This window comes from Barbatula barbatula (genome assembly GCF_947034865.1).
Source record: "Barbatula barbatula genome assembly, chromosome: 20".
Classification (NCBI taxonomy): domain Eukaryota; kingdom Metazoa; phylum Chordata; class Actinopteri; order Cypriniformes; family Nemacheilidae; genus Barbatula; species Barbatula barbatula.
In genome coordinates, this window is record NC_136783.1 from 19,777,108 (window position 1) to 19,789,618 (window position 12,511).

Sequence of the window (12,511 nt, forward strand, 5' to 3'; positions counted from 1 at the left end):
AGTCTGGACGGGGACGGAGGACCTTCTTGAAAGAGCAACAGTGACCTTGGATGGAATCAGGATGGAATTATCGAACGATGACAAACTTTATTAAACGTTTGAGTTTTTCTCAAACTTTCTTTGAAGAACCAAAAACAGACACAAATGAGTGAAATGTTGATATAAAAGTATTGTGCCAGATCGTTCTGATCATTTGATGCCGGTCAAAGATTTGGTCGAGAAATATTTGACTTCATATGTAAATCTGAGCAGTTTTAGCCAGCGTCGAGATCTTTTCTAAAACTACAGACTTAGTTAGTTAGTTGGTGAGTTTATTACAAGAAAACCATTTCATACTCTAATGTAATGTATTTCAAAGATTTTACAACTTTGAGGCCATAGTTTCTAAATACTTGTGGTGGAAAGTGTTGATGATGTCTGCTCTTCTTCTCCCTTTACAATATTCACGAGCCGGAGAATTTACGTTCCTGTATCGCATAGCAATGTGGTGTCCTGAACAGAATGTGCCTTATCTGTGAGACAGAGACTGAGCGTCATTGTCCTCTAACAGATGTTTGGGTTGGACCTTCTCCAAAGCACATAACAAAGCAACCAGCGACTACAAACAGACGAGAGATTCATTCAATAAATGACTGTTGTCATGTTCAGTAGCCTTCAACGTTTTTATTATTCAATATTTTTTAGCAGCAAGGTAGTTTTGCATTGCGGGAATTGAGTCCTATGATTCATTAAGTCAAATCATGTTATTATTGTGTTTTATTATGTTAGTTAGCAGTACTTTCTGAGTTATTATGGCTTAAATAAATAAAAAAACAACTGCGGTTCGATTGATATTATTTAAAGTGCACCATAAAAAAACAAATGTTTTCATATATATATTATACAGATACAGCAATAGTTTGGAACCAACATTATTAAACTAAACAACCTGTACTGGTTTTCTGTTACTGTATTATTAAAAGGTGATCCATTTTGTCTTTGTGATAAATGTATCAATATCAGCTCTCTGTGCTCCTTTCATTTGTCCTGCTCTCATCTTATTGAGACGACACATTGTAACTGTGGATTATGGAAATGACACCATCACATGCAATGACATCATGGATGAGTGACATTCCACAAGATACTGTACACATATATCACTGACATCAGCTGAAACGTGACAAAGAAAATGTCTTGCACAAAATGTTTTATTGTTTTTATGAAATATATCAAGTTTAAGTAATATATTAAAAATATATGATCAATTGATTTTGTAAGAGGTTCATCAAAAATGTAAACATTAGTCAGAGAGATAAAGTGCTCATGCGCAGGTTTTATACCGTGTGTCATTTTTAATATGCTGTTGGAGACTTAGATTGTCTAAAAACTACAAATAATATATAGCAGGTGAACAGGTTTCCCCGGCAGACATTGTACAAAATGATCTAATGCACTTTCCATTAACAGGGTAGGAAATATAAAAAACGTAACAATTAACACGAATTAAGGTGTTTTTGGTCAAACTAAATGTTATATGAGCTATTTATTTTATGTGATGTCTGTCCTGAACAATGTAATAGCACATCTATGTTTATTTAACAGTAATTTCGAAGCAATAAATAAATGAAATAAATACAATTTATAAAATGTAGATATATCCCAGATTACAGATTCAGCCGAGATATCTAACTGATTCGGGATCAAATGTCGGTTTGTAAACCTTGTATTGACCACATTCCATGACATCATTATTTTATGTTAAATTGTAATTTTTTACTTTTAAGAACACACTTTACGTGGGCCTTTGGTGTACAGGTGGGACATCTGTACTTTTCTCAGCAGGGCATCAGAACGGAACTGGACGTCTTTCTGTGACCTGAGGTCAAAGAGGGTTGCGGACCAACACTGACCTCTTCTCCGCCATCCATGAGGTCACTGGAGAGAAGCTGTTGACACAATGTGTCCACTACCTGAAACACTGGAGTACAGTCTGCGGTGAAAACAGAAAGTCATCAACCTGATCCGGCATTTAGGATACAGGTTTAGAATGCACAGCATATTTACCGTGGCTTTTCCTGCTACACAGATCCAGCGTGTCGATCAGAATCTTTCCCAAGGCCCTTCGTGGAATTCTCTATATACAAAAAGAGTCATTTGTTACATGCAGTAAAGAGTTTTGATCACAAGGTGGCGGTGTGGACCTATCAATGCCATCTGCAGATTCTTACATTTATTACCACATCTCAGCTGTTCTATGCTTCTGTGTTAACCATTACAGCATTTGAGAGCTAGTTTATATAATATACTATGAGACTTGTACATGAAATATGGGTTTAAGACTATATCTAAGAAGTTTTTAAAGTATTATAGGCATACTGATGTTTATTTTCAATACTTGTAGCTCATTTTTAGTTTATGTAAGTTCAAGATGTTCAAGTCAGGCATTGCATTGTACGATAGTGTTCAATTTTATTTTGGTTCAGACAAAATCAAAATATTTGACATTAAACTCACTTTATGTTGTAGCCGCAGCAGTGAATAATGCATTCTCTCCGTCTCCGCCATCTGAACATCTTGTCTTAAACCATCCGGCTCTTTCTTCTGTATCTGCGGGGCGTGACAGAGATCGCCAACCGGCGTTAGAGAACCTAGGACTGATGGTACTTGTGCACAAATTACATTATATTGATGGCATGAAATGCATTCAAAGTATTAGCACCTAATGTACTATTGCTCTTTTATGACATATCGCTTATTGCTCTCCGACTCTTAGTCGCTTTGGATAAAAGCGTATGCTAAATGACTAAATGTAAATGTAACTAAAAAATGTTTATCCGTATTCGCAATTCCTAATCCAATCCATGATCTTTGAGCCGCTAGCACAATGCTCTACCAATAACAAGAATATTAGTAGTGTAGATGTTTGTTTAACTCTCACCCTCATTGATTCATTTCTGTCCTCGTCTGCACCAGGATTCCAGAGTCTTCCTCGAATTTCTCTCGATCCAGGTGATCCTCGAAGTTCTCTGCCATGGACTGAACTTTGAGAGACGAGCCAGTGACAGATAGCAGTTTTCTGACACCTGTTGAAGGACACGAGATAACGTGTTGTCACCAAGAGGGACAGAAAAAGAGATTCATTTGTTTGGATGTCACATATTTACCCTTTGGCACAGCTGTGTAATCTGTTGATCAGGCGTTTCACCTCCAGGAAGCAGCACTGACCTTCATCAACGCTCCTTTCCTCCTCTTCCTCATCAGACGCTGCCCGACCCTCAACTGACCTCAGAAGACCCTCTTCTTTACAGAGGAATACATGAACATCACCGTGAGTGTCCAGACACTGTCTAATGTTAAAATACCATCACCTCATATAAAATGATAAGACATTTATTAAATATGTAATGATTTTTATCTGCTTTATTATCCAATGTGATGCATGTGCTTCTTTTGTTTAAGGCACATTACAATTTAACATCACTAAAACAAAAACAAAAGATGTCACCTAAACATCTGAAACAAATCATTTACAATCTTACCTCCTTTACTGAAGACATGAAAATGATTCTCCTCTAGCTTCTCTGTCCTGTTCACATTTTGCTCCCTGCAGGTGCACTGGGTCCTGAGATGCACAACCCAGAGAAAACATGTAAATTCAAGCAAATTTATATACTATTTATGCATGCAAGTGACCTTCGCCCTTAAAAAAGAACCGTTTTTGGCTTAATGGTGTCATTAAGAAACTTTAACTTTTATCTTTTTGTTGCACAAAGTTGCGGTAGTTCTTTGAGGTACCAAAACGTGTTGAACCGTTTGTAGCACCTTTATTATTAAGGGCGTTGAAATCACAACTATGATAATCACATGACTCTCAGAGGATTGTCTGATGTTAATGTAAGAACATGTATGAATGTTGTCCTAGCAGACAGTGTGGATTCTGTGAGTGAGGAAGCTGGCAGGTTTCAACATGTTTGACCAGGTGAGGAATGAGCCTTACATCATCGCGCAAGCAGTCTGTGATAAATGTTAATATTACTATTAAAGATTAACCAGACATTCATCTTCTGTGAGTCTCATAAAAAACAACCATTTACTTGATAGATCGGAAGGTTAATGAGTGCTGAATTTGTATAGCAACGGCATCCGGACGTTTATGCATCCTGAAAGAGGTTTATTAGTTTTAGCACTATTAAAAATGCACTTCTTTAATGCACTTCAGGTCCAGAAAAATGCTATTGTTTCACAGTTTATTCATAATTTCTCACAGTAAATGGTTCTTTGGCAATTCGTTTATTTTAAGTTAAATCATAAATGTATCATATCAGTTTATTGGTTTTTAAATGCCTTTATTCATCCATTGCATGGATGTTTTTATATGAACTAAGATCAACTTTAGTTACAACTTGTATGCATTTAATGCAAATCAGTCGAAGCTTTGAGGCCGGACTACCTGGTGTTCTAGCCAATGGCAGACAGAGAAAATGCTAGTTTCACAGAAATGAAAGACTTTACCTTTAAAGGAATAGTTCACCGGAAAACAACATTTCTTTTCATCATTTGCTCACCCTCCAGTTGTTACAGATTTTTCATTGAACGTAAGACATTTTAGGTCACCATTGACTCCCATAGTAGGACAAAAGACAACGACGGGGGTCAATGGTGACCCAAAACGGGTAGTTACAAACTTTAGTTAAATATCTTCACTTGTGTTCGGCACAACAAAGACATTTATAAAGGTTTGTAACAACTGGAGGATGAGCAGATGATGACAAATTACTCATTTTCGGGTCCACTATTCCTTTCAAATGGCTCTTCTGTAGCTTAAACATTCAGAATACAGAAACCTTATTTTAGAGAGCATGATGCTTACTACGCTACAGAATTAGTACGATTTGCCTTTGGTTTGCATAAATCTCAAGTGTGCGTCTACAAAACATGTTTAAACTTGAGTTTAGACGGACATCCAGCGTACATCTTTCCTGGATATATCAAGACATATATTGGAATGAAATGCAATAATAAATCATGGAATGATTTGCAGTAACACACTTGAAAGCAAACGACTAATACGAGTTTGGAAAGCCTGCAGTGCTGTGTTTTAAAGGCAGGTCATTATCATCTGTCAAGGGAAGATCAAGCGTGTCTACGACATGCCCTACAATGCGGTTAATCTGTTTCATTCTTGAATCATCAACACCACTTGACACAGTGGATGAATCCAGACAAAACTAAACCCTTACATGTTATGCAAGATTTTGCACTGATTATGGGTTTTCATCTGACTGTGTCTTTGTGGTCGACAGCGTGTCTTACAACAGAAAGCAGGTCCAGACCGGCTATTTCAGGTCGACTGTGCCGACTCAATGATTTTAAATGTGTGAAATCCTTATTATTTTTGTATTATTGCCTGCCTGACATAGCCATGTACAAATTTGGAATTGTTCCCACATACACGTTGGAAAAATGAAAGCTCTGCCTGAAAGTCTCCAGCTGCTCCTCCAGACTTTGGACTTGTTCTCGAAGCCGGCCTGTTTGTTGGGCCTGGTATTGTAAGGCCCTGACACTTTCCAACCCCGCGGCCAGGGCCCCTCTCGCCTCCTCAGCCCTTTTTTTGATGCGGCCGTTTTCTCTCCTCTCACTCTCTACCATCTCCTGCATCCTGCCGAGCTCCTCATAAGCTCCCATCAGCTCCTCTTCTAACCTCTGGTTAAACCTCATAGCTTCCTCCAGCTGTCCGTCACGAGAGGCACGGATCAGCTCCAGCTCTCGCAAGAGGTCTTTAGTGGATCTTCTGCTTTCCCGTTCCGTGTGTTTGGATTGTTTTACTTTGGCTCCGACGTTACAGTGTTGTATCTCTGGAGTGCCGGCGGGAGTATGTTGGGGTGGCACTTGTTTTCGGCGGAGCGCCACTTCCAGTGCCATGCACCGTGCATCGCTGCTCTGCAGCGCCGAGCGCAGGTCCTCCACCAGCTCACGCAGACTGGCGCTTTCCAGCTCTAGCTGCTCCTGCCTTCTTATATGAGGATGAATATTCACTGCAGTACAAATAAAGTAAAACTTTAATAATCTATAGTAAAAGAAATCATATAGACATCACACTATAGAATAAAATGTTCCCTGAGGCATTGTGGTTTGGGTGGAGACATGCAGCAGTTGGTGCACCTGCTCTTCGATCACGTGACTTTGGGATGTTCTTACCTGTGGTTTTTCTGCATTCCAAGGCTGAGCTCAGTGTCTGATCGTGATTCTGCCACAGTCCTGAGTCTCTATCCGACCTCCTTCGGTTCTGATGATCTTTGGATAGATCAAAACTCACACACTTTCTCCTCCGGACTCGGGGATGCCGGAGTCTGATCTCCCTCTCGATGTGTTCCGTCTCTTCACTGACCGGGAGGCGAGTCTTCCCTTCCTGCGCTTTAACGGAGAAACATCCACAAAGCCGTGCATGAAACTCTCTGAAGTTAAGCGCCTGAGGAAGTTTGTAACAAACGTCTTCGTGCTCAGATACGCCGTTTTCCGTCTCCGGGTATTTGGAGATTCCCAAAACTAAACACAGAATCCTAAAGTCCTCGTTCGTCACGAGATTATCGACGCTATAAAAGGCCAAGTGATGAAACACTTCCTGGAGATACTGGTCCACACCGGTGGCCAAGACCACGATCTCGTTTTCCACACCGGGATCTGGGTCGAAGTGGTGCGCAAGAGCGCATTGCAGCCACTCGCTTTTACGCGCCGCGCGGACACGTAAACCTTGCATGATATATACGGTGCTTCAACTCCGTTCTTAAGACAACTTACATCTCTCTGATTTGATCGCTTAATAAGTACAATAATAAAAACATAAAAAGCAAAAGTAACGATGTACGATCGGCGATGCAAATACTATGCAACGTAATGAATTATTACAAAGAACACGACATTACGAGTAACTACACCAACAACTCCCATGACACAATGCAAAAGTGATCAAATTATAAATAGCTGTCTCATTAATAGGCTTCTATTGTATCCAAAGAATCGTTGTAGACCAATCCTCTCCGAAGCCTCTCCCTTCAGACTGCACTTTCAAAAGAGCCACTCCACACCCTTTGGGCTGACAGACGAGATGTGTGTGCGCTTTGACATCTGTCCAATCACAGCTCACTTCAGGCTAAGGATTCCTGAACCACGACCAGGAAAGAGAGCTTCTCTAGGTCTTGAAGACACCTAATAGCCTACAGGTCGTGTGGATTCTTTTAAATGGCAGTTTTTTATCTAAGTTCACGAATCACTTTGAGGAAGCTTTTAAGGGTGACTCACCGGTCACAAGAGATGGGAGTTAAACAGGTAACACCCTGCTGAGTTATATAAATGGTATTTTTCTTACCCCAAAAAATATAAGTGTTTCTACATAGGAACATTCAAACATACATCAGCTGGGAAATAAACAGTGTTTTATGGCACGTGTCTGAATAGCTGATAAAGATCAACTATCCAAGCTCCCAAATAGCATCATGTATCTGGATCAGAAATAGAGCATTCAAAATAACTTTAGACAGTCTCTAAAAATACTATTTATATAGGAGTCAGTGGATCTAGTTACCTATCTGTTTATCGGAGACACTGGAAACGTGAAAGAATTTGGCATTACTGTCAGTGACTTTTGTCTTTTTACAAGCTTCCCGTAAATTTTTACAAGACATCTGATACAAAAGTTGTCGGCAAATGTCTCTCAAAGACCACTCCGGAAATAACCGCCCTCGCCTTAATAGCCTGTCATCTTAGTTCTTGACAAATACTGTCATCCCACAGGAAACACTCTCACAATATCACCTGAACGATCCGTCATGTGGCACATCATATTTGCTTCCCAAATAGCTCTGTGACTCAGAAAAAATGTGTTTTTGTTGAAAGGTGAACTCGAGCTCGGAGCTTGCCTGTCTTTGTTTGTTTGTTTTTCTAAAAGGCGAGCCATCTGTGAATCTCTGACCTGTTTGTTGTTATGTCTAAAAGTGCTTGAACTGTGTTATGCCGTATCTCTTCGATGCTAGATGGTCATGCTATCGTGGAATCTGTCTGGTCTTGGTCTGACAAGTCGAAACTTACAGAAAAGCAGGCTTCACCTATAGATCACAAACGTTAGTTATTTTCAAGTTTTATTTTTCAAATAAAACTTAAAAATGTTCAGTTGTGGTCACAAAAATGACATTAATATTTTAGAGAGATATGGTTTCATGAATTACACCAAGTAGGTTTGATGCAGAGATAAATAAGATTCAATTTATTTCTATAAAATGTACTTTTATTTTAGAAATATAAGCGTTTGCCTGTTCAAAACCAGCAGACAGCATGTGAGAACAAATGTTGCTAAGGGGTCTGATGGGTTTTAAAGCATTGCTATTCAGTTGCTTAGGTGGTTGCTATGGTGTTTTTGGAGGTTGCTAGGTGGTTCTAGACCAGTCCAAGTCAAAAAAGTCAAACCTTTAAGTCTGAACAATATTATAGATAATAGTTAGTTTTAATTGACATTCCAGTCACTTTTATTTTAAAGTCAAAATACACATCTTCTGTGGAAAAGTATTAGAAATCGTGAATTTGAAAACGATGCGCCCCATTAAAAATCTAAGCTCAGACCTGATAGTGGTTCATGTAAAAGCTCAGTTACTTTAGAACAGCAAACATATCCGACAAGTTAAAAATGACCCAACCTCTTGGAGAAACGTTTGCATCACAACGTCTCAATGTCTTTTCTCAGGTGTCTGGAAATAAGTTGGCATGAGTGATTTTAAAAGATGTAATAAAATCTATACGCAACACAACAGGTAAGTGAAGAAAAGGCATTAATGGACTTATTCTCTCCATATAAATCCTGTCATCGTGCATCTTTTTCACACATAAAACTGGTGTCATGTATTTTGACGGATCATTCATGGTGCTAATGATTTTAAGACACTTTTTGTGTCTCTAATGCTGAGCATGAAACTCACCCAGATCAATAGAGAGTCACATTGAGCCCTTCAGAGAAACCACATCTGCTGTTTAAAAGTTTGTTTGCTTTACTTGAAAAGAGCTTTTTTTTTAAACTGAAAGGCTTTGCGAGCACCCGGTGGTGGTGTCATAATAAGGGGAGTGGTGTCAGAGGTCAGAGAGCCGTGAAGAAAAGGTATTTTGTCGTCCACTGCGGGGAGGTAATGGCTCTATTGATGGGTTTGGGATGTGTGTTAGTTGAGTCCATATGTGCTACCGTGGGTCAAAATCAGTGCAGGTTAGAGACTTGTGTATGGACGGACATGAATGAACGCACAATGACACATTATGCCTTTATTTAGATTTGGTTTTGGAGAACATAATCCAATTTAGCACAGAGATCTTGTAACTTCTTGTTTTGTTAAATCTATTGATGGACACTTGGATTGGAAACACAAATGACACACGTCGCGGCATGGACTCGAATTGGAATTTGATATAAACTCTAGAAAAAACAAGTCTGTTGGATGTTTCATTTTTCTTTTTATGACGTTTGTTTGTGTGTATTTATGTATTTTAATGTGTTTTTAAGTGTATTGTTGAAAAAGTGTTGTATTGTGGTCATATTTGGGTTCTTCATCGCAGTCTCCACCTTTTGTGATTCACTAAGAATCATTCAGACAGATTTACAAAGATTTGCAGAAAAACACCAGACACACACAAGAATATGTATTCATGAAATCATTGCTTCAAACGTGATGGCTTTATCTGAATCGCCGATTAAAACAATATTGTGATCTCATTGATATTCTTTAGAAAAATACAGTACATAAGAAGTATGATACATCTGAAAGACACAAAAAGTTCAACTGTGACATTTTTTCCAAATCCATCACTGTTGCGGAAAAATGCATAATGATCATTTATATTTTGTATATGTTGTATTGCATTTCATTACAAAATGTAACATAACACAAAATCAGTACAAGATCAAATTACTCAGAAGTGAAACGTTGAAAGGAAATATTCGCTTTGAATTCAACAATAATGAAGCAAACATTCTGTTAAAGCATTATACTTTTGTGCAATAATTTATAGTGTCCGTGTTTCTGTCACTAGTGAATCTGTCTTTTCTTTCTATTATAAATCAAGTATTGTTTCCATTCATACAGCCGAGGGCAGGTCCGTTGGATTTACAAGAGACACAGAGGGTTGTTAAAGTGGGGTGTGTGTGGTCCAGGACTCCAGAGGAGATTGAAATAATAAGTGTTCATCCATGTTGAATGGAGGGCGAGACACATAAAGGGAGACATAAAAACTTTTAGAGCCCAAGAAAGTGCAGATGGCCGCTGGGACTTTGGGTCTGCAGTCCACAGATGGAATTGGACTTTAATGAACTTTAACTGTAAGGAAACAGCCGACTCTCGGTGAGTTTTTCTATTTGAAATAATGAACAATAGAATCAGACTGACAACGAAACATAATACACATTTAAACAACCCAGCCCTGCAACCTGCTGTAAATGAATTTGCACTTTGTATTTTTTATGCCAAAATCATTGAATCTCATTTGTAAAGGAGGAGACCATTTGTGCACGTGTGAATAACGTTTACTGCTCAAGAAGTGTCAACATGAACTTTGAAAGGAGAATTTGTCTTGGGCGAGGAGATCTGTGGGTCACGGGGAAAGAATTACCCTTTAGAGCGGAAAGGTGATTTATCGTGCCGTGAAAGGCACGGTTTGTGTGCAAACTTTTCTTTAACTCATTTGTATTGAGGTGAACAGTGTAGCAGCAACTTCTGCACAAAGCTTTGCAGAAACACAGTACACACTGACAAACAATCCCGCAGAAAAGTCACTCTTTAAACAACTTTCCAGTTTCTCAAGAACAATCGAGTGTCCATGAGGAAGGAAACAGTAGACATAGAAACATGTATCGGCAAGTGTGAAAGCATGACATTTGTGTGTAAAAGAGTGCAGTGATGCAACCATCGACATGCTCAGTGAACATCTCTTAGACGTACACATCAAATGAAAAGTGGAGTCTTTTTAAGACACTTTATGAAGATTTATATGTTGGTTTTCTTGTTATAAATGATCACTTATTTGGAAATGTTTACTTAGTAACAAAACAATTGTATATCCTCAAATTGAGAATTTATTTTGTAGGGCTTACAGAGCTTTACCTTACTAGTACCCAGCATGCTTAGCGTGTGGCTGTAATGTAAATTAAGCAGAAATGTAAAGTAACTTGTTGCAAAAAAAATAACAAGACATGGGTTGATTCGGTTATGTTCTGTTTATATGTTAAGAAAAAGTTGCAAATGTATTTAGTAGATAGTGCTAATAAAATAAAATGTCTGACTTTTTTTTTTTCTAATGCCAACAATCATTCTTTTTAACACTATTCACTCACATTGACTCTACACGTACATGCTACATTGATGCAATAAAAATCTTTGCCAAATTTTGCATTGAACCAGTGACATATATTGCGCAGTAACAGATCACAAACATTTAGCATTTGCTTTAACAGCACTTGCAACATGATGTCATGTTAGAACAATATAGAATACTAAAATGAGCAGAAAGAAGCATGTTAATATTTAATGTCGATCACACGAGTGTGTTGGAAAGTGAGGGACATCTAGTGGCGAAAGTTAGACCTGCAGTAAATATCTTTTTTTCTTCAATTGTGCATTACATTTAGGCCTGACACGTCATTAAAGACACAGTCCGTCTAAAAATAAATGTACATAAAAACTGCACTGCTGGCCTAATGTAGTTTTTAACAAAAAGTACACCATAATTCGCAAATGCGCTCATATTTGCGCATCCTTGCTGTAATCCCATTGAGTTCGGGTTGCAGTATAGTCTTTAGCCACCAGAGGGCACTAAAGCGTATGGAATAAACATCACACACCAGAGGGCACTAAAGCGTATGGAATAAACATCACACACCCTCCGAGTGATTTAAAACGTCATTAAATGCATTAATTACACACTCCGTATTGCATATTAAAATAATTTCCCCATATTTAATTATCTGCAGTATTCATATGCATACGTCTAATGTCTGTTTAGTTTCCACCTCTGTCCGATAACATGTAAATAGGACCACACTACAGTCCCAATAAATATACCTTATAAACACATAAATGTTAGTATAAAGTCATCTTAATGTCAAATAAAGATGAATGGCATTTAATGTCAGTGTTAAAATGTATGTTTTACTCGTTACACTTATAAACTTAGCTCTCATCATTACAAGCCACGTCACTGAAACTAATGAATATTTAATCATGTTCCACTGGAGGTCATTACTATTCATTAACGAGCCTCCAATCACTGGAACCTTCAGCACGGCTAAACATTAATATTAAAAAGCCTCCATCGCCATTACGTCAGTCTACGTCATTAATATTCACGACTCGGCCTTCACCATTGGAAGATTCCACCAACGCCAGTATTACATAATCAATATTAAACACCAAGAATTCCCCATTGGTGGTTAACCGCAAAACGTCCGCCTACCTCATTAATATTCACCTCGTCATAGCACCCGTGACGTCGCTCTCCGGTT

At 38.5% G+C, this 12,511-nt stretch overlaps 1 protein-coding gene across 2 annotated transcripts; it reads right to left on the reverse strand.

The window, feature by feature from the left end:
* Positions 1–652: 652 nt before the first annotated feature.
* On the reverse strand, positions 653–7,050 carry LOC306909443 (EF-hand and coiled-coil domain-containing protein 1). 2 transcript variants are annotated; one of them, XM_079483148.1, is made up of 8 exons: positions 6,181–7,050; positions 5,459–6,017; positions 3,522–3,604; positions 3,147–3,282; positions 2,921–3,065; positions 2,497–2,589; positions 2,047–2,116; positions 653–1,972 (listed from the first exon to the last, which is right to left on the reverse strand). In XM_079483148.1, exons 1-8 carry the CDS (start codon positions 6,737–6,739, stop codon positions 1,818–1,820), a joined length of 1,800 nt encoding a protein of 599 aa, XP_079339274.1. In that variant the 5' UTR covers positions 6,740–7,050; the 3' UTR covers positions 653–1,817. The 2 variants fall into 2 exon arrangements, with proteins under 2 accessions (XP_079339274.1, XP_079339273.1); XM_079483147.1 differs by having other exon boundaries at positions 5,435–6,017.
* Between the last annotated feature and the right edge of the window lie 5,461 nt (positions 7,051–12,511).